The 23,298-nt window shown below is 36.2% G+C and overlaps 1 protein-coding gene across 8 annotated transcripts in view; it reads left to right on the top strand.

Annotated features, from left to right (window-relative positions):
* Window positions 1-23,298, top strand: part of LOC111147518 (ubiquitin protein ligase E3 component n-recognin 2) — a 126,765-nt gene that overhangs the window by 30,516 nt on the left and 72,951 nt on the right. For all 8 annotated transcript variants that reach the window (XM_022503561.1, XM_022503562.1, XM_022503559.1 and 5 more), the window contains exons 3-6: window positions 9,488-9,566; window positions 11,400-11,513; window positions 20,181-20,311; window positions 22,751-22,889. In XM_022503561.1, coding sequence (XP_022359269.1) covers window positions 9,488-9,566; window positions 11,400-11,513; window positions 20,181-20,311; window positions 22,751-22,889 — 463 coding nt within the window. The remainder of the gene's footprint in view (window positions 1-9,487; window positions 9,567-11,399; window positions 11,514-20,180; window positions 20,312-22,750; window positions 22,890-23,298) is intronic.

Genomic DNA, 23,298 nt, shown 5'->3' with positions numbered 1-23,298 from the left:
TTCTTATGAATATAGATGGAAAAATCCACAACAACATAACAGCAAACCGAATCCAACAATACATTAAAAAAATTGTACACCACAATCAAGTGGTTCGGTATTCACAAAACAATCTACATGATATGTCACATCAGTAAGAGGAAGGATAGAAACCATATAATCATTTCTGTAGTTGCAGAAAAAGCATTTAACAAAGTACAACATCCATTCATGAGAAAAAAACCCTCTGCAAAGTAGACCTAGAGGGAACATATCTCAGCGCAATAAAGGCCTTATATGAAACACGCACAGCCAACATCCTATTTAATGGTGAAAAACTGAATTTTTCCCCTAAGGTCAGGAACAAGACAAGGATGTCCACTCTTACCACTTTTGTTCAACACAGTACTGGAAGTCCTAGCCAGAGCAATTTAGAGAACATAAATTAAAGGCATCTAAATTGGTAAGGAAGAAGTAAAACTCTCGGTGTTTGCAGGTGACATGATAGTATATATAGAAGACCCTAAAGACTTCCCAAAAAGCTACTAGAACTGATAAAACAAATTCAGTAAAGTCACAGTTTACAAAATCAGTGAACAGAAATCTGTTGCATTCCTGTACACTAATAATGAAGCAGCAGAAAGTGAATTAAGAAAGCAATTCCATTTACAATTGCACCAAAAACAATAAAATATCTAGGAATAAACTTAACCAAAGAGGTAAAAGACCTGTATTCTGAACATTATAAAAGACTGATAAAAGAAATTCAAGACAATGCAAGGAAATGGGAAAGACATTCTGTGGAATGTTCATGGGTTGGAAGAACAAGTATTAAAATGTCTGTACTGTCCAAAGCAATCCATAGTCTCTAGAATCCCTATCAAAATACCAACACATTTTTCACAGAACTAGAACAATCATAAAATCTGTATGGAAGCCCAAAAGACCTTGAATAGCCAAAGTAGTCTTGAAAAAGAAAAACAAAAATGAAAGTATCAGAATCCCAAATTTCAAGTTACATTACAAAATAGGGCGCCTGGGTGGCTCAGTCCTTTAAGCATCTGCCTTCCACTCGGTCATGATCCTGGGTCCTGGGATTGAGTCCCACGTCAGGCTCCCTGCCGAGAAGGAAGTCTGCTTCTCCCTTTGCCCCTCCCCCCTCCTTGTACTTGCGCGCACTTGCTCGCTCGCTCGCTCGCTCCCTCTCTAATAAATAAGCAAGTAAAATCTTAAAAAAACACAAAATGGTAATAATTTTTTTTTAAGATTTATTTATCAGAGAGAGAGGGAAGCGTGTATGCGTACATGAGCAGAGGGAGAGAAATCCTCAAGCAGACTCCCCGCTGAGCATGGAACCCAAATCAGTGCTCAGTCCCAGGACCCTGATATCATGACCTGAGCCAGACTCAAGAGTTGGATACTCAACTGACTGAGCCACCCAGGTGCCCCAAAGTGGTTGTAATTAAAACGGTATAGTACTAGCATAAAAATAGATACACAGGGCGCCTGGGTGGCTCAGTGGGTTAAGCCTCTGCCTTCGGCTCAGGTCATGATCTCAGGGTCTTGGGATCAAGTCCCACATCGGGCTCTCTGCTCGGCAGGGAGTCTGCTTCCCTCTCTCTGTCTCTCTGCCTGCCTCTCTGTCTACTTGTGATCTCTCTCTGTCAAATAAATAAATAAAATATTAAAAAAAAATAGATACACAGATCAATGGAACAGAGTAGAAAATCCAGAAATAAACCTGTAAGTGTATGATCAATTAATTTTCAAGAAAGGAGGAATGAGTATACAATGGGGAAAACAGTCTCTTCAACAAATGGTGTTGGAAAAACTGGACAGCCACGTGCAAAAGAATGAAACTAGACCACTTTCTTTCATCATATACAAAAATAAATTGAAAATGGATTGAACACCTAAATGTGAGATCTGAAACCATAAAAATCCTGAAAAGAGCATCAGCAGTAATCTCTTTGACATCAGCCGTAACAATGTTTTTCTAGATATATCTCCTGAGGCAAGAGAAAATAAAACTTAAACACAGCGAAGGAAACAATCAACAAAACTAATAGGCAGCCTATGAATGGGAGAAGCTCTTTGCAAATGACATAACTGATAAAGGGTTGGTATCCAAAACTTGTAAAGAACTCCTACAACTCAATACCCGAAAGACAAGTAATCCAAATTAAAAATGGGCAGAAGACATGAATAGACATTTCTCCAAAGAAGACATTCAGATGGCTGACACATGAAAAAGATGCCCAACATCATTCATCAGGGAATTACAAATCAAAAGTACAGTGAAATACCACCTCACACCTGTCAGAGTGACCAAAATCAAAACAAACAACCAAGTGTTGATGAGGATGTGAAGAAAAAGCAATTGGTAGGAATGCAAACTGGTACACCCACTATGGAAAACAAAATGGAGGTTCCTCAACAACTTAAAAATAGAACTACCTAATGATCCAGTAATCATACTGCCAGATATTTGCCCCCAAAATACAAAAACACTCATTCAAAGGATACACGTATCCCGATTTATTGCAGCATTATTCATAATGGCCAAACTGTGGAAGAGCCCAAGTGTCCATCAATAGGTGAAATGGGTAAAGAGGATGTGGCATATATTACACAGTGGGCTATTATTTGGCCATTAAAAAAAAAAAAAAAAAAAGAAATCTTGCTATTTGCAACAATGTGGATAAAGCTAGAAAGTATACTGCTAAGGGAAGTAAGTCAAAGACAAATATTGTATGATCATACTCATGTGGAATTTAAGAAACAAAGCAAACAAGCAGAGAAAAGAGAGAGACAAGCTAAGAAACAGACTCTAACTATAGAGAATGAACTGATGGTTACTGGAGGGGAGGTTGGTGGGAGATGGGGGAAATAGGAGATGGGGTTTAAAGAGTACACTTATCATGATGAAAAAAATAAAATACTAAAAAATAGCTATACATTTCCTGGTTTTGTCTGCTGAAAGGGTCTAGAACAATGGAACTCCTGTAGCAGTGAGCACATCTAATACCCAGATTCTGGTTTCTTAATACTGGTGTCCAATAAAAGGAATTAGAGCTCCATGATGAAATGATTGATTCCAGGGCTGGGACAGAGAAAATACAAATTAAGTTTGGAACATGTTGTGTTGCTCTCTTCCCCCAAGAAAAAGAGGGAACATGTTGAAAGGGCACAGGGGCCAACCTGAAAGAGCTCCTGGTGGTCACAGTTGAAACCGTTTGAATAGTAAAATGATTGGATTAAACTCTAACCCATAGAATAAAATAAATATTCATGAGTCCACACTGATAGAAGTATTTGGATGAATAAATAAATGGGAGAGAAGGGATGTTTTCAGTAGTTTTCCCATGCTGAAAAATTCCAATTAATAAATAAGACAGGAATGCAGAAAATAGAAAGTTATCATTAGGCAAATAACATATCAGTAACTGTAGACAAGATCCATTGATAAATGCTAAAAGTAGTAGATGAAAGTTTGAGAAATAGGATATTTGCATAGTCTCAAAGTATCTCCCCAAATATATTTAATTATAAAAAGTACAGTAGCAAATTTATAGTGAAGGAATCTGGCAGATACCTTTTTTTTTAAAAAAGATTTTATTTATTTGACAGAGATTGCAAGTAGACAGAGAGGCAGGCAGAGAGAGAGGAGGAAGCAGGCTCCCTGCTGAGCAGAGAGCCCGATGTGGGGCTCAATCCCAGGACCCTGGGATCATGACCCGAGCCGAAGGCAGAGGCTTTAACCCACTGAGCCACCCAGGCACCCCCAGATACCATTTTTTAAAATTAATATGTATTATTTGTTTCAGGGGTACAGGTCTATGATTCATCAGTTTTACACAATTCTTAATGCTCACCATAGCACATACCCTCCCCAAGTCCATTCCTCCCACCCCCCTCCACTCCAGCAAACTTCAGTGTGTTTCCTGAGATGAAGAGTTTCTTGTGTTTTGTCTCCTTCTCTGGTTTCATTTTGTTTCATTTTTCCCTCCTTTCCACTATGATCTTATGTCTTCTTTCTCAGATTCCTCATATCAGAGAGATCATATGATAATTGTCTTTCTCTGATAGACTACTTTGCTTAGCATAATGCCCTCTAGTTCCATCCATGTTGTCGCAAATGGCAAAGATTTCGGTGTTTTTTGATGGCTGCATAATATTCCATTGTATGTATAGACCACATCTTCTTTATCCATTTGTCTGTTGATGGACAGATAGGCTCTTTTCCATAGTTTGGTTATTGTAGACATTGTGGCAGACACCATCTTAACAAAGTAAGCAAAGTTAATGCCACCAGTACTACGGCATATCAGATCAGCATCATGTGCCCCATGTTACAATGTACTGAGGACAGAGCATCACTTCCTGCAACATCACTTCTGTAGTATCTTTGCCAAAAATACCTAACTTAATCTAATCATGAACATGTCAGACAAACCCAAATTGTGGGACCTCTACAAAATAACTAACCAACATTTCTCAAAAGGGTATGCTCACAAAAATCGAGAGAAGGCTGAGAAACTGTTAGAATTTGGAGGAGACTTAAGGAGCCATGACGTCTAATACAATGTGGGATCTTGTATTGTATCCTGAAAGAGAAAAAGGGACCATAGTGGGAAAACTGATTACTTCTGATTAAGGGCTGTAGTTAATAATATTGTGCCAATATTTATTTCCTTGTATTACTGTTAACATGAGGAAAGATTTGTTTAGGGTATAAAGGAACTCTACTATTTTTGCACCTTTCCTATGAAGAAAATTATTTCAAAGAAAAAATAAAAATAAATAGGGTAAACATCCAGCTCAATAGGTTAGAACAATTGAGCACACTCAAAGGAGAGAGAAGAGAAATGGTCAGAAAATAAAAGTAAAAAATTGAGATATACTGACTCTTTGGAATTAAGCCAATTTCCTTGCAGGACTGAATAAAAAGAATGCAGATACATAAAATTCAGAATGAAAAATTGGGAAACACACTTACGCATTCCTTTTGGTGATGGTATGTCTTACAAAGCTAGGTCCTCAGCATTGCTGTGATTGAAAAGCAGATACTTTGTGGAATAGGCAATGAAGGTAACAGTGTCCAACTTGATTCCAAAGTGTTAAAAAATTGTTCAGTGACCAATAGTTACTAAGTTGTTTGAGCCTTATTTGATAAACAAAACAATTGTTTCTTTTAGTCTAGGGATACCCTGAAAAAAAAACTATGGAGACACTAAAGAGCTTGGCAACCTCTGAAATATAAGAATTATAAACAACTAAATGCTAAAAAAAATTTCAAAATCTTCAAGGAAATGGATAAATTCATAGAAAAATAATAGCTTGAATGAAAAACAGTAGAATGGTAATCAAAAATCTTCCCTCACACAAATTAGGTATGACTGTATAGGTAAATTCTACCAAATTTCCAAGGAAAATTAATTCCCCTTTTACAGAGGTTACTACAAAAAATGGAAAAAGTGAAAAGTGCCTTAACTCTTTATGAGCCTAATATACTCTTTATGAGCCTAATATAATCTTGTTTTCAATCCCTGATAAATTCAAGAGATTCTAAAGCCATTCTCTTACTAATGTAGCCAAAAGTATCTAAATAAAATATTAGCTATCTGAATCCAGGAATATACTAAAAGAATAATGCATCATAATCAAATGGAGTTTAGTTCAGGAATCTAAATATTTTGTCTTTATAACAATTATAAGTGTAATTCACCATTTTAATAGAGAAGAAAACTTGCTGAGTTGATTCTGGAAAGCATTATATAAATTTCAGCGATTGTTTATGATATAAATTCTTAGCAAACTACTGAATATTTTGGTGTTGGATTTTTAGAAACTTTTTGTTATGGACATTTTCAAACATTAAAAGTAGAATGAATGAATGGTATGATGAATCTTAAATGTACTTACTGCTCAGCTTCAGCTATTACCAACATATGGCAACTCTTTTTATGCACACACATATACACACACACTTTTTTCTCTTGCCCTGCAAGATTTTTTTTTTTTTTTTTTTTTTTTTTTAAGAGAGAGCAAGCAGAGACACCTGGGTGGCTTAGTCAGTTAAGCATCTGCTTTTGGCTCTGGTCATGATCCCAGGATTCTGGGAGAGAGAGAGAGCAAGAACATTGTGGTAGCGGGATGAGGGGGTGTTGCAGAGAGAGAGAGAATGTTAATCAGGCTCCACGGCCTGTGCTGATCCTGATGCAAGGGACTCAATCTTAAGACCCTGAGATCATGACATGAGCCAAAGTCAAGAGTCTGATGCTTGACTGAGCTACCCAGGCACCCCATCTGCCAGATTACTTTAAAGCAAATTCCAGCAGCATGCCTTTTTACTCAGAATATAGCTTTTTTTCTCTACAACCATTAATATCCTAAAAAAAATCCCTTAACATTATCTAATATCTAGGCTGAGTGGAATTGTCCTGATTGACTCACAGGTGGATTCAAAGTCCACACATTGCATTTGGCTGTTATTCCTCATTTTTTCTTTTAATCTGTAATAGTTCTTCTCTCTCTTATTTTTTTTTTTTCTTTTCTTCTTTTTTCCACTTATATTACTCAGAAACCAGGTCGTTTGTCCTGTGGAATTTTCCACAGTCTGGATTTGTTTATTGTGTCCCCATGGTGTTGCTTAACATGTTTTTTCATTCTTTGTATGTCCTCTAAAACAGGTAGTTAGGCATGATTAAATTGTTATTTGGTATTGGGGGTGAATTATAACTTCATAAATATTGATGTGCTTAATTCTTAATGTCAGGAAGCACATGATGCTTGCTTGTTTTTTTTTTTGTTGAGATGATCAGTGGGTTTAGGTACATGGCAGATGCAACCATTAAAAAGGTCTTTAACCTTTTTATTTAATGTCACTGATGCTTGTTGTTTAAATCATTATATTATTAGGAGGTAACAAAATATTCTAACTTGTCATTTCCTTTATTAGCTTGTCTTTTATAAAAGAATCACAGTCCTTCCTTAATCCTCTCATTAGCTTCAGATATAGTTTAGATAGGAAAGAAAAGGCAAGATACATGCTTGATTTTTTTTTTCCCCCTAGAAGGTCACATTCTTAGTAAACCTACTATGAACATAATACTAATGGAGAACCTTTAGATATGTTTTTCTTTAATATCTAAAGCAAGGCAAGGGTGCCTACTTTTACTGCTGCTGTTTATTATATCATTGGAGGTCCTTGTCAACAGTATAAAGGAAGAAAAATAAAATGCATTAATATTATAAGGAAAGAGATAAAATTGCCATATACAGACTATATATATTCATTTACCTTGGGAGAAAAACACAACAGAATTCAACAAACTGTAAGAACTGCCTTGAGTTTCATCTAGGGTCCTAAAAATCAGCGCTGCTACTTTTCATCATCCTTAAGCAACTAAAAAAATATTTTTAAAAAATATGTTTTCGCTTAAAACCTAGAGAGTATCTAAATATTAATCTAATCAAGAATATAAAGGATTCATCTGAAGAAAACTTTTTAACCTCAGTAGAAAACTTAAGAAATAATCATGGACATGATAATTTTCTTTTATAACAGTGTTCTTACTCCTGAAGTTTGTCAATAAATTCTAAGTAACCTCTGTCAGAATTTTAGCTAGGTATTTTTGAGAGGTTCTATACACTTATCCTAAGTGATGTGTGGAAGAATAAAGAAGAGTTTTTGAATAGCTACATCAACATTTTTAAAAAAGAGAAAAAAGGGAACTTCCAGCAGATATTCAGATATACTACAAAGCTATAGTAATATAACGTGGTATGGTATAGGAATAAATAGACTACTTGCACATATTAGCTGAGATGTAGACCCAAGGAGATGTAGGAACTTAATATATTACAAAGATGACACCACAACTGATAGATAAAAGTTAGATTGTTTAGTAGATGGTCTTGAGAAAAAAAGAGCTCAGTATATATTGAGAAGTTAAACTTTATTCTACATCATATGCATAGGTATAATGTATTCCACCTAAATGTGGAAGATAAAACCAAAAGGTTAACAGAAGAAAATAAAGAATATTTTTGTGACCTGGGTTTGGGGAAGAACTATTTTTTTTTTTTTTAAGACTTAATTTATTTATTTGACAGAGCACAAGCAGTGGGAGCAGGAGAGGGAGAGGGAGAAGCAGGCTTCCTGCTGAGCAGGGAGCCTGATGGTGGGGCTCAATCCCAGGACCCTGGGATCATGACCCGAGCCGAAGGCAGCCATTTAACCGACTGACCAGCCAGGTGCCCCAGGAAAGAACTTCTTAAAACCTCAAAATACAAACCAGTTGAAGGTGTATGTATGAATTTAATTGCATCAAAATAGGTACTTCTATTTAACAAAGGGCCCATAGGCAAAATTAATATACAGGTAACAAATGAGAGACAATATTTGCAGTGTTTGATATTGCCAAGTGATTATATCCTCTAGATTAGATTGTGCAAATAAAATAAAGCTATCCCAGCAGGAAAATGGGCAAAGACAATTTATAGAAAAGGAAACCCCAAAAGCAATAAGCGTTTGAAGAGTTGATCAAACATATTAACAATCAGGACATGCAAATTAAAACAATAATATACCATTTCAAATATGTTGGCCTTGCGCATATTAGAAAACTAGATAAACCAAATGCATTGAAGATGCACGGCTATAAAAATCCTTCTACACTGGTAGGGGATATGTAGCCACTCTGGACAGTAGCATGGCATTCAAATTAAGAACTTGACATGTATATGACCCAGCAATTCTGCTCCTGAGTTTATATGCCAAAGAAAGTCTCAGACACATCTGTAAGAACACATTTATACTGCTTTTATTACAGCATTATATATGGTAGAAAGGCATTGGAGTTAATCCATGTGTCCAGTACAGGGAGAGTAGAGAGATAAAATATTTTGGAAAAATGCCATGGCATATTATGTAGTGATTAGAAGCAGCAAATCAGATGTTCACTTACAAAATGAATGAATTATGTTATAGAAGTGAAAAAGTAACAGAATGAGATATATGATATGATAAGAGTTATATGCATTAAAAATACATGCACTTAAAAGAACACAGAGTAAGCACGGAGGAATGGTTGCCTATCAGGTTACAGTAACTAGGATAAGGGGAAATGTAAAGGTTTTTGTAACTCCCTATCTCATTCCATGGAAGTATAGGGAGTCTCTTGTTTAAGATATGATCTATAAACGTATCTAACTGGCAGTATGAGGAAAGCAAATGAAACAACTGAAGTGAGATGAAAATGTGATTTACCCAAATCTAGTACAAGATAATACATATCCAGTAGTGTAAGAATCAGGTTCTTAAGCTGACTTCATTGCCCAAAGATCTGACAGATCTTTGGAAATAATACTTCCTTTCTTATAACACCAAGGCAGTTCACTATTCTGGCTTTTCTAGGATGGATTCCAACTGAAATACTATGTTGTGAAATACAGTTTTTTTAATGACACCCTGATTTTTTTTTTTTTTTCTTTAACTTTACAGAGACTGTGCAGTTGATCCAACTTGTGTTTTATGCATGGAGTGCTTTTTGGGAAGTATTCACAGAGACCATCGATATAGGGTTAGTAATGTCCAGATAATAACCATACCCAACTATTAAATTTTATGTTAGATACCTTTTCTGCCTTTTTAAAATTCCAAGATTTAACATTATAATGGAGGAGAGTGGTTTAATAAATGTGTTATTTAAATACTGTTAAACATATGATAGCAGTATAGAAATGAATTGTGAATCCAGACTTCTTGAACACATGGTTTAGGAATGACAGCACAGATACCAGTTTCTGCATATTGATTTTTAACTAGTCTGTTTTGCTATTTCCTTATGTTTATTATTGTCATAATTCTCTGTTTATGCAGAAGGTTATCAAAAATTAGAGGGTAAAGGTGAGAGGTAAAACCAGGAGGGAGGTTCTGAAGGGAAGGATGTGTGAGAAAAGGAGTAAGGAAAAGTGTCAGGAAATTTAAGAAATATTCTATTGGTCATCTTCTGCAGAAGATTTGTCATTTCTTAATATTAAAGAGGCATCTTCTGCATTGTGAAAGAGGGCCCAACCCCGGAACATGACACCCACGAATTTTATTATTTTTCTACTGCTATAATGCAACCAGTACTTTTCCAAAAATCATGTATGTTTGCTTTTAAATCGGGGATCTGACCAAAGGCAGATTATTGCTAAGCTTATCCTGGTTGATTCCTCTATTGGATATTGAAGACAAAGCCTTGGACATTTAAAAGTTAGGGAAGTGTTAGTAGCTAGAACTTTGCACCCTATTCTCAAATCATGGAGAGGGAATATTGCAGTCTTGTTATTAATTCAGGAGCCCTGTTGGCTCAGGACTTTTACTCCTGTTTTTCTTCACTCTACCCGAGTATTGATAATAATGAGCTAAAACATACAAAATTGGACCCCTTGGATCTTTGTATGTTCTCTTTATTTTCCTAAATCGGTAAGAGAATCCCAGTTTCCTTTAAGCTGCTTTACCTATCTTGGGTAACCATAAGAAGCACAGAAGCTACAGGGTTATCATTTTCCAAATGGTTGCCTGCCCGTGTTTCTTGGCATATATCCTTGCAGCTCCTGGGAATAACTGTCATTTGTGGGTTTACATTAATTATATTTTGATATATAACACACAGGTAACTTTTTGGGGGCAGAATATAATAGGGCTCATTCTAAAGTTTGCATCAAATACCCACTCCTAAACTCTTAGAGTATTTTTTTTAAAAGCAGAATTTCTGATAATCAAATAAAAAGTCTGTCTTGCCAGATTCCTTGAATCATTGCCATATCAGGGAAGTATGAATAATTCTTGAACCCTGCAGGTGGTGAAAACTTTCTCACTGGACAGTCTTACTTGTACATTTCTTTCCTTGTCAAAGAAGACTATTTAGAGGGTGTTAGAAAAGAAAAACAAACTATTTCTGTGGTTTTTGTTGGTCACATTATCTAATGCAATTGTAGCACTCTCATGAGACTGTTCCTGGGGGAAAGCAACTGTAGTTACCTTTATTACTGGAATCTGTTATGTTACATTAAGCACTATAACCTGATGGCATTGATACTGACATTTTACCAAACCCAGCAGGAAAACCCTCATGATTTTCTTAATTAAGGAAATCCTATAGGTGGACACATTTTACCTCTTTAAAATATCTGTAGTTTATTAGACATTACAAAGTAGTTTATTTTATTTTGAAATTGCTTAAATTAGTGTAGGCTTATTTAAGCTTTAAAACATTGAGAGTTTTGGCCTTTTATTCAATTTTACTCCTCCAAAGGAACTAAACACTTTAGCAATGTTATTTCCTTAGCACTTGATATTCTTATTTATAATCTGATAGCCCTCAGGAAACACTTATTGACAAGATACTTTACAATTTTTTTTTAAGATGACAACATCAGGAGGTGGAGGTTTCTGTGACTGTGGTGATACTGAAGCTTGGAAAGAGGGTCCTTACTGTCAAAAACATGAACTTAACACCTCTGAAATTGAGGAAGAAGAGGTAAAAACATTTTCGCTAAGTTGTTTTTAAGGAAATACTGTTTTAACCACGAATTTGAAATACTTTTCAGACATAGGAATTAGCTTATGAAATATGGGTAAGCAAAATAGTCCTGTCACTGTAACCAGTGGCCAGATATACTTTGTAAGTTTTTTGCATTTTATGGATGCCATACCATTGCTGGTAGTACTCACTTGAAATTTTGGAAATTTAATTTAATTTGGATTTATTATTTGAGGTTTTGCTTTAAGTCCTCATTTATCATTGAAGGATATTTTTCCCATATACAGAGACTAACTTGGTTGGTTTTTGTATAGTTGTGTTGCGACTAAGATTTTGTAGGCTAGATACCTTTCTTTTCTGTAAGCGTACACGGTAGCCAGTCCTAATCACTAAGTTGCCTATCACAACCATCGGATAAGTGATGGGACCAAGTATAAAGACAGTATACTGCTCAGTACCCATTATAGTCACTCCAGCTGTTAATATGTGCTTTTTGAAGTAATTGATTCTGCATTATTTTTCTCTAAATGATATTTGTAACAATGTAGTGGACTCTTACTAAATAAATACATAAATCTCTGCTATTTCTGATAGTTTGATGTTTGATTCAGGATCCTTATTTCACATATTATTTTTAAATGGCAGAGAGGTACATTTGAAGTACTTATGCAGTGTTAGTAGGTCTGCTATAGATCTACGACAAGCGAACATTAATAGTGCTTCTGGTACGCATACCTTACAGGTCTCAAAATTTGACTAAGATTTTATAGTATGGAACAGTGTCTTTTAGACTGTGTCCCACTGTGTTCAGGACAGATTAAAATTTGTATGAAGTGATTGAGTGCTATGGAAAACATATTTTGTGTTTCATTTGCTTTGTGTAAGTGTTTTAGGATTTGTGACAGATGCCCAGTGATCAGGATTTCAGAGCTCTCCACTTATATTGAAGGAGCTCTGTTGTTATCTCTTTTATATACTGTATTGGAGTTCCATTTGTAAAAATACAAATAGAAAAGCTGTATTTGACAAAAAGAGCTGTGCTTCTAAAAAAAATTGAAAACCGGTATAAAACTATGGGAGAAAATATTTACAAATTTGTATACAGTAGTCCCACCTTATCCATGGAGGATATGTTCTAAGACCCACCGTTAATGCCTGACATCATGGATGGTACCACAGCCTGCATAAACTGTGTTTTTTCTTATACATACATACCTATGACAAAATTTAATTTATGAATTAAGCACAGTAAGAGACTGATAGTAACATTACAATAAAAGTTATGTGAATGTGCACTCACTCATTTGTTCTTATAATATTGTGCTGTGATGATATGAGATAGTAAAATGCCTACTTTGATGAGATGAAGTAAGGTGAATGCCACAGGCATCGTAAGATAATGTTAGGCTACTGTTGAGCTTCTGAGTGTATATATGAGAAGAAGGACTATCAGCTTCTAGTCTGCAATTGCCCTGGGAGTGCCTGAAGCTGTGGATAAGGGGGAATTTAATGTATCTGACAAGGGTCTAGTATCCAGAATATGTAAGAACTCAACAACAAAACCACAAATAACCCTGTTAAAAATGGGCAAAGGGGGGCACCTGGGTGGCTCAGTGGTTAAAGCCTCTGCCTTCGGCTCAGGTCATGATCCCAGGGTCCTGGGATCGAGTCCTGCATCGGGCTCTCTGCTCAGCAGGGAGCCTGCTTCCTCCTCTCTCTCTGCCTGACTCTCTGCCTACGTGCGATCTCTGTCTGTCAAATAAATAAATAAAAATCTTAAAAAAAAAAAAATGGGCAAAGGACTTGAATAGGCCTTTCTCCAAAGAAGATATAATACAAATGACCAACAAACACATGAAAACATGTTCAGCATCATTAGTTACTAGGGAAATGCACATTGAAACCACTTCACACCCACTAAGATGGCTATAATCAGAAAGAAAGAATGTGTGTGTTGGCGAGGATGTAGAAAAATTAGAGCCCTTGTACATTGCTTAAATGGGATGCAGAATGATTCAGTGCTGTGGAACAATTTGACAATTTTACTGTTCCTCCAAAAATTAAATAGAATTGTCATATGAACCAGGCGCCTGGGTGGCTCAGTGGTTTAAAGCCTCTGCCTTCGGCTCCGGTCATGATCTCAGGGTCTTGGGATCGAGTCCCGCATCGGGCTCTCTGCTCAGCGGGGAGCCTGCTTCTTCCTCTCTCTCTGCCTGCCTCTCTGCCTACTTGTGGTCTCTGTCTGTCAAATAAATTTAAAAAAAAAAAATTAAAAAAAAAAAAAAGAATTGCCATATGAACCTATAATTTCACTCTTGGGTATATACCCAAAAGAACTGAAAACAAGTATTCAAATAAGTATCACCCATAACATCTGTGGGTGGATGGATAGAATTGTGGTACAGTGTAATATTACTCCGAGGTAAAAAGGAATGAAATACTGATACATGGTACAACTTGGATGAACCTGCCAAAACATGCTAAGTGAAAGAAGCCAGGCACAAAATACCACATATTGTATGATTCCATTGATATAAAATATCAGAAAGAGGTAAATCTGTAGACAGAACTCATACTGGTGATTGCCAAGGGAGGGGGAAGGGGAGAATGGGGGGAAACTGCTTAATGGGTAAGGGGTTTTACTTTGAAGTAATAGAAATGTTTTGGAATTCTATAGACGTGGTAGTGGAACAACATTATGAATGTAGCAAATACCACAGAGTAGTTTACTTTAAAATGGTTAAGTTTAGGTACTGTGATTTTTATCTAAATAAATTTGCAAAGAAAAACCTTAGGACTTTTGTTATCTTTCAGTCTTTGTTTTAGAGTAGACTTAAATCACGTTCTAAGAAAATTTGCTTCATTTTACTCTGTTGACCTTATCCTCATACATTAGTAGGGTTGCTATCTAATAGTGCAGACTTGAGTTAATTTCCTGAATTTTAGGAAGATGTTACCAAGATCACCTTCCTGGCTGAAATTATATGGTCCTGCCTGGAGAATTCATACTTCAGCAACTTGGCAGAAAATAAAACCTCTAGACTCTGCCATTTAATTCCTGTTTAAGAATTCAGCTAAGAGGAATGAAGTCCTCAAGGATAAGACTGTAAGAGAAGCTATTTTTAAAATAGCATTATGTTTAGCATTGCTGGTCCCCACTCATTAAATTTATACATATATCTAGGTTTTTTATATTTTGTGCTTGAAAAGGAAGAAAGCTATATAATATTTGCAGTGTACTTTTTTTAAAAAAATCTGTCATAGGATTGTTTTTATTGAATGTAATTTTTGTTATACATTTGGCCTGCATCTTAAGAAAAAGTTGGAAAAAACTTAATACATTTCTATAGGGATAATGCTTAGTTAGCACTTCCACAGGTCTTCTCAACTCATTGCATATGGGATGGGACATTTTTTTATTGTATAGGCCAAGGGTCAGCAAACTGTGGCCCCACAGGCCAGATCTTATCTTCAACCTGTTACTGGCACCACCATAAGCTAAAAATGGTTTTTATATTTTTAAATACTTGGAAAAAATCAATAGGATGGTATCTGTGGCATGTGAAAATGATAGGAAATTCAAATTTTGGTGTCTATAAAACAATTTTATTGCAACACAGCAATGCTTGTGTTTATTGTCCAAAATTGCTTTTCCACTACAATAGAAAAATTGAGTAGCTACAACAAAGACCCTATAGTCTACAAAAACTAAGAGACAGTATCTGACTCTTCACAGAAGAGTTTGTGGACCCCATGTGTATGCTCTCAGAAGCATTGTGTTTATTATACCTGCTTCCCCCTCACTAAATGGCAATAGCATCTCCCATCACTGTGACAATAGTAAATGCCAGACCAGGTTTCCAAATGGGCCCTTTGGGCATGGGGGTTGAGTAAGAAGGCTAGAGTGTCCCCTTTGAAAATCTTCATAGGAACTATAAGAAACTTCTCTTAGGTCTCTGCATTAGGAAATGTTACTTTCTCTTTCTATGGGTCTGGTAACTGATTGTTCCTTTTATTGAAGCTTTTGGGAAATAGAGTCAAATGTTTGGAAACTGCCTGTCTATAGTAGCTGTTTGGAAATTGTATGATATGTCTGTATAATAAATATGTTATCTTGATTTCATTTTCCTACCTTTATTCTGGTTTTGCCCTCTTTGTACATCTTTTTTTTAATATTGTACTTTGGATGTATTCTTAAGTTGTTATAAATCCTTTTTGAAGTGAGATTTAATTCAGTAACAAATGCACTGAGTGAACCACCTCAGTGAAGACTTTCTTTTACCTGAAATTTTCACTTAATCAGTGCTGCTCCCATCTCAAACACAGATTTGTGATTATTAGCTAAATATTATGCTAAGTATTGTGTTTATTTCTTTAATTCTCAGAACAGCCCTATAAGATAAATACTGCTGTTATGAATATTTTATAGGTGCAGAAGCTTGAGTTTTAGGAGAGGTTTAAAAATTTGCCCAAAGTGTCTTAATGGTAGTATGGACTCCAGTAATGGAATTCTTTAACAGTATTTTGTACTGATTTTATTTTATTTTATTCTCCAAAATTTTATTTAACATACAGTGTAATATTAGTTTCAGTGTAGATTTTAGTGATTCATCACTTATATACAATACCCGGTGCTTATCAGAGCAAGTGCCCTCTTACCATTACCTACTTAACCCATCCCCCCGCCCACCTCTTCTCCAGTAACCATCAGTTTGTTCTCTGGTTTGCCACTCTTTTCCCCCAATGTTCATTTATTCATTGTTTCATTTCTTAAATTCCACCACATGAGTGAAGTCATATGGTATTTGTCTTTCTTTGACTGACTTATTTCAGTTAGCATAATACTCTCTAGCTCCATCCACATTGTTGCAAATGGCAAGATTTCATTCACTTTTTTCGCTGAGTAATATTACATTGTGTGTGTGTGTGTGTGTGTGTGTGTATCTCACATCTTCCTTATCCATACATTAGTCAGTGGACATTTGGGCTCCTTCCGTAATTTGTCTGTTGATGATGCTACATTACACTGATTTTATAAATAATTTTCAGCAGTAGAATTGCTTTCTTTTTTTTTTTTTTAATAAAATTCTAATTTTAAAATCCCAATAATAAAAGAGAATAAAGAATTTTTTTATTCCAGTGTAATTAGCATACAATGTTATATTAGCTTCAGGTACAAAATATAATGTTTCACCAGTTCTTTACATCACTCACAGCTCATCAGGGTAAGTGTACTCTTAATTCTTTTCAACTGTTTCACCCATCCCCATCAACTTCCCCTCTGGTAAACACCAGTTTGATTCCATATATTAATTTAAGAGTTTGTTTTTTGTTTATCTCTTTTTTCTTTGCTCATTTGTTTTGTTTCTTAAATTCCACATAAGTGAAATCATGTGGTATTTGCCTTTCTCTGACTTATTTCACTTAGCATTATACCTGTAGATCCATACATGTTGTTGCAAATGGCAAGATTTATTCTTTTTTATGGCTGAGTAATATTCCATCGTGTATATATATATATATATATATATATATATATATATATATATGCCACAGCTTCTTTATCCACTTATCAGTGGACACTAAAAGCAGTATTATTAATGAATTTACTTTTTATCAGTTGAAATGTTTATTAATTACTTGCTAGAAAGTCAACTTTGAAATAAGGGAGGTGGTTTCGATAATTATTTAGTTTCTAGTTTATTACTAGTTTCAGTTGGGGAGTATAGGAAAAGTCCTTATTCATAGCTTATTTGCATATGACAACAGTTAAAATTGTTATTGTAATAAAGTGTATGCTTACACTTTAAAAAAATGACACAGGGGTGCCTCGGTGGCTCAGATGTTAAGCATCTGCCTTCGGCTCAGGTCATGATACCAGGGTCCTGGGATCGAGCCCTGTGTCAGGCTCCCTGCTCAGAGGGAAGCCTGCTTCTCCCTCTGCCCTTCCCCCTGCTTGTGTTCCTGCTCTTGTTGTCTGTCTCTCTGTCAAATAAATAAATAAAATCTTTTTTAAAAAAGCGTATGGCATAAAAAACTAGTTTTCCATAATTCCCACTGCCTTCTAATGTAAGCAGATATCCTTTTTAATAATATGCCTTGTGTTCTTCTAGTTTGAAAGAAGAGTAACTCACAGTTGACTCACTGACCAGGGTTTGCATTCTATAAAATAAATGTAATCAAAGAACTACAATTATTAGTCATAATTGATAATACAGTATTGGGTGAGATGATCATTTATTTACAAATTCCAGCTGACTTATGCTATCATAAGAGCACTTTGAGCAGAAGTCTTCCTTAGCATTTAATGAGAATCTTAAGCAGACTCCACAGTGTGCATGGAGCCCAATGGGGACTTGATTCATGACCCTGAGATCGAAACCTGAGCTGGAACCAAGAGTCAGACGCTTAACTGACTCTGCCCCCTAGGTGTCACCAGAAATAATTCTTCTTAATGACTGACCATCTTTGAAGACGTTAACTTGTACGCAGAGATGGCAGAAAAATCTAGCCCTGCCCCGAACTGGGTTAATGTAATGGCAAAATTACTAGTTGGTGATCCCCAGTATGTAATATTACACGTCTTAGAGTGTATTTTTACATTCCATTTTAAAATATAGATAATTATATATTTTTAAGCCAGTGTGTAATTTAAACAGGAAACAGCTTTACCAGGCCCTTGGATTTATATAGAACAGTTTGAATACTACTGTCTTGGATTCTCAAGAATTGGCATTTGTTTCTGTTTCAGGACCTGTTTCGTTCTTATAAATTCTGTTTATTGTAATTCATTCTCTAGATGTCTTGTATTATGGGACATAATTGTGAGAAATGAGTGACTATATAGCAAGGTAATACCACCAAGCAAACTGAGCTTTGATTCTACTTTCTATTTTGGTTTAGAAAGAGGTTCATATTTTTTTTTTAAAGATTTTATTTATCTTTAAATAAATAAAAAGAGCATAAGCAGGGGGGAACAGTAGAGGGAGAAGCAGGCTCCCCACTTAGCAGATGGCCCAATGCAGGACCCTGGGATCACAACCCGAGCCAAAAGTAGGCGCTCAACCATCTGAGCTACCTAGGCGGCCCTCCCCCCATGTCTTAAGATTTTATTTATTTATTTGTCAAAGCGCACACAAGCAGGGAGAGTGGCAGGCAGAAGGAGAAGCAGGCTCCCTGCTGAGAAAGGAGCCTGATCTAAGACTCCATCCCAGGACCCTGAGATCATGACCTGAGCCAAAGGCAAGCACTTAACTGACTGAGACACGCAGGCCTCCGGAGGTTCATATTATTATTAATACCCATTCTTTTATGAATCTCCAGGAGGTACCAGTTCTAGTTCCTTCTTTGTATGGATGGTTTCACTATGTTAGTGACTTCTAGTCTCTGAAAGAAATAGTAAAATAAACTTTGCTAGTAGGATAAAAAAATTTTTCCCCATGGGACATATAAAGCAGACCATTGAGAAGATTTTAGGTAAAAAGTCCTGTAAGACAAAAATCTTCTTACTCTTCTTACTTTTTCTTATGTTCTTCACACTCTATACCCATCTCCTTTAGGAGTCTGTCTTTTTTCTTCCGTTCTTTTTATTCCCCATCTCCATGTGTTTTGTATCAGTTCCACTAGGCTTATCTTTGGTGAGGATGTGCAAAAAATCTGTATCCTTTATGTATATTTGCAGTAATGTGTTGATTCCCATTCCATGATGTTGGAGCATACTGATTTTCCCTTTTTCATAAAGATATATTTATTTTAGAGAGCTTGTGCACAAGAGGGAGTAGGGGCAGAGGGAGAAGAAGAGAGAATCTCTCAAGCAGACTCCCCACTCACCAGGGAGACCGCTGCTGGGCTCAGTATCACAACCCTGAGATCAGGACATGGCCCAAAGTCAAGAGTTGGATGCTGAACTTCCTGAGCCACCCAGGTGCCCCAGAACATACTATTTTATTATTTGAGGAAGGAATATAATACTACTTATCCATTAAGCTAGGTAACAAGCAAAGCATTAAGATTAAAATTGTGTAAAACATTTTGCCTAAAAGGTATGATAAACTTAGTGTATATTTACAGTAATACTTTTTCACATTAACCTAGAATTTTTGTGACTTACTCCCTGTTAAGTATAAGGTGCAAAAGTTCCCCTTCCATACATAACATGACATGCACTGCTGAAACAAAGTAGACAAGGGAGTGATTCTTACAGCATCAAGGGGCGGTTTTCTGACCTTGTTTTCTGACCGTTTAGAGTCGGGCTGAAAATGAGGCTCTCCTTTATACCTATAAACTAAATTATCTGTCCTTAGGTATCATTACTTTGTTTATTCTGGAAATTGGGGATTAGTAGGATAGGAAGCTATAAAGATGGGTTGATGTTAGGTTTTAAAGATCCTGGAATGCCATTCTTAAATTTTTAGATTTATTCATCAAGGGCCTTGGGATGCCATTGATTATGTTTAGGTTATCCAGTAATTGGGATCATTATAAACAGAATGGTTCAGGAAGCTTGATTTGGTAGGACGTACAGGATCAACCTGAAGAGAAGCCAAAGCTGGTAGATCAGTCAGCTGTTCACAGTAGTATTTTGAGGGGTGGAGGCAGAACAGGAAAGAGGAGAATTAATATGCATTTAAGATGGTTGCAATTTTTATTTTCTGTTCTTAACAGGATCCTCTTGTGCATTTATCAGAAGATGTGATAGCAAGAACCTACAACATTTTTGCTATTATGTTTAGATATGCAGTGGAGATACTAACCTGGGAAAAAGAAAGTGAATTGCCAGCAGATTTAGAGATAATGTAAGTACAGCCCTTTTATTCTTTGTATTCATATTTGCTCAAACTCTGTTTTAAGCATTTTGATTCTAATTCCTCAAATTAATTTTAATACAGCTAAGATCGAACATACTCTCTTCTAGTAATTAGTTTTCAGTAATACTTTATTTCAGAGTTTTAAAATATGTGTGATCCACTTAGTTGGTAGAGATTTCTCCCTGTTCATTGATTAGTTTACTTAAGCCTCGTATTTCAGGCAAAGGCACTTTTCTGTTCTTTGTGTGATAAACCTGATAACTCTCACATTTTTACTGTTTGTATTTTGATTATTGAGGTCGCAAACTTGTGACCAGAGAGTTGGATTCTGCCATAGCTGTATTAAGGCTAGGGGCTTACTTTTCCATGTGATGTGCCTGCCTCAAACAACCTTCCCTTTAACTTTTAATTCTAACCAAGTTTATTGGAGTCCTATTCATACTTAAGGTTGATTACAAGTTGAAGTGAGGGTCTGATGAACATCAGTGGTTTCTTTTTTGCTTTTTCAGTACTGTTCTAGACACTTAGACACCTCAGTGTTTTTTAATAAAGTGAGATGTTAATTATAATTTTTTGGAAATGTTGAAAATAGTGCCTAATGAATCTATCTTCACATGTATCCATATTGCCATAGGAATCTTCACATATATCCACACATACCCATATGTGTCGTATGAATATATCTTCACAATATCTTGCAGGTATTGCAGGCTGGTTTCCAGACCACTGCGATAAAGCAAGTCGAATGAATTTTTTTGGTTTCCCAGTACACGTGAAAGTTAGATTTACACCATGCTGTAGTCTAGTAACATTATGTATAAAAAACAAAGTACATAACCTTAACTTAAAAATACTTCATTGCTAAAAGATGCTGACCATCATCTGAGATTTCAGGGAGTTATAATCGAGGGTCCTGCCTCAATGTTGTTGGCTGCTGACTGAGCAGGTAGGGGGTGGCTGTGGCAGTTTCTTAAAATAAGACAACAGTGAAGGTTGCTACATCAATCGACTCTTCCTTTCACTTGAACACTTAGAGACCATTACAGAGTTTCAGTTGTCTCAGAATACAGAGGCCCAGGGAGAGGGAGAGAAACAGGAAACAGCTGGTCAGCAGAGCAGTCAGAACACGTACAACATTTATACCTAAGTTTGCAGGATTAAATGGATGTGGTTCCTGGTGCTCCAAAACAATTATGACCGTAACATCAAAGATCACTCATCAGTGATCACAGATCACCATAACAAATATAATAATGGTGAAGATGTTTGAAGTATTGCAAGAATTACCAAGACATGATGCAGAGACATAACATGAGGAAATGCTGTTGGAAAGATGGCACTGAAGAGGCTTGCTCAACACAGCGTTGCCACAAACCTTCAGTTTGTAAAAACAAAACAAAAAAACAAAACCCACACTATCTTCAAAGCACAGTAAAACAAGATGTACTTCAAGTGGGGAACCGTTGATCAAAGATACAAATTTAGGCCCTAGAGAATAGAAGAGTTTTGTTTTTATCTTTTTGTTTCATTGTAGGTTCAAAATCACCAGTATAGAAGGGAAAAGAATGTAACTTGCTTCTCTTATACTGTTTTCCTGACTTTTAGTAGATGGCATTCCATCTTCACAGAAACCTGAATCACCTATACCCATTTAGATTTCAAAACCAGCTGGTTCTTCCTCCATCAAATCATATAACTTCTGTTCTTCTCCATTACTGCTGTCCTACTCCAAATTAATTAATTTCATCATTGACAACATTGCCTCTCTAGCTGAATTGCTATATCTATTCTTATCCCTCACAATTCATTCTCCACATGGTAGCAAAGTGAACTTCAAGGCAAACCTGACTGTTACTTATTTTTTTTAGGATCTCTAATATAAATCCCAAGTGGGGCTTGAACTCATGACCCCGAGATCAGAAGTCACATGCTCTTCCAACTGAGCCAGCCAGGTGTCCAAGTGGATTGTAAAATATTTAGCAGGATCCCTGGCCCTTAATTGCTAGATGCCAGTGGCACTCCTGCCCCAGTCATGACAACAGAAAATGTCTAGACATTGCCAAGTGGTCCTCTATGGTAGTTAGTGGAGAAGTGCCTCTAGTTTAGAACCATTGATAGTCAGTTTGACTTTGGGTCTCAGGTTACTTCTCTGGCAGTTCTCTGAAGTCCCAGACCTATTTTACCCTGTTGCAGTTTTTTGTTCTTCTTGATAAAAGCCAGTTTACTTAGAATTACATGTCAAATACATATCTGCCCCAACAGATAGTGGTGTCATGGAGCATGGGGACCACAGATGACTTTGCTACAGATACGTGCCCAGTACCTAGCACATCCCCTGGCACTAGAAGCAAGTGTGCTCTTACTTAATCAGCCTGGAGCTAGAGAATATGCAGTTACATAATATATAATTAATGTTTTACCCCACAGAGAGAAGAGGGATACCTACTATTGCATGCTGTTTAATGATGAGGTGCATACCTATGAACAAGTTATTTATACCCTTCAGAAAGCTGTTAACTGTACACAAAAAGAAGCCATTGGCTTTGCAACTACAGTAGATCGAGATGTAAGTAATTTTCATTATATTAATGTCACATAATAGATTTGAACCTTTATTACAGATAAGCTATTCTGGGAAAATTGAATAGTCTAGACTATTTTTGTTTTAAGGATTTTATTTATTTATTTGAGAGAGACAAAGAACACAAGTAGAGAGGAGGAGTAGAGGGAGAGGGGGAAGCAGACTCCCCACTGAGCAGGGAGCCCAATGTAGGGCTTGATCCCGGGACTCTGGAATCATGACCTGAGACAAAGGCAGACGCTTAACCAACTGAGCCACCCAGATGTTCTTAGGCTATTTTTTTTTTAAATTTCATTTGAATATTGGGACAGGTACATACTGGGTATAAATGTAAGCTGTTGTCAGAAAGTTTAGAAAGAAATGTAGATGGAGTTGCCCTCATTCTACCCCGTGA

This window comes from Enhydra lutris, unplaced genomic scaffold (assembly GCF_002288905.1).
Source record: "Enhydra lutris kenyoni isolate GAN:26980312 unplaced genomic scaffold, ASM228890v2 scaffoldscaffold17, whole genome shotgun sequence".
NCBI lineage: Eukaryota > Metazoa > Chordata > Mammalia > Carnivora > Mustelidae > Enhydra > Enhydra lutris.
This window is presented reverse-complemented; position numbering and strand designations above follow the sequence as displayed.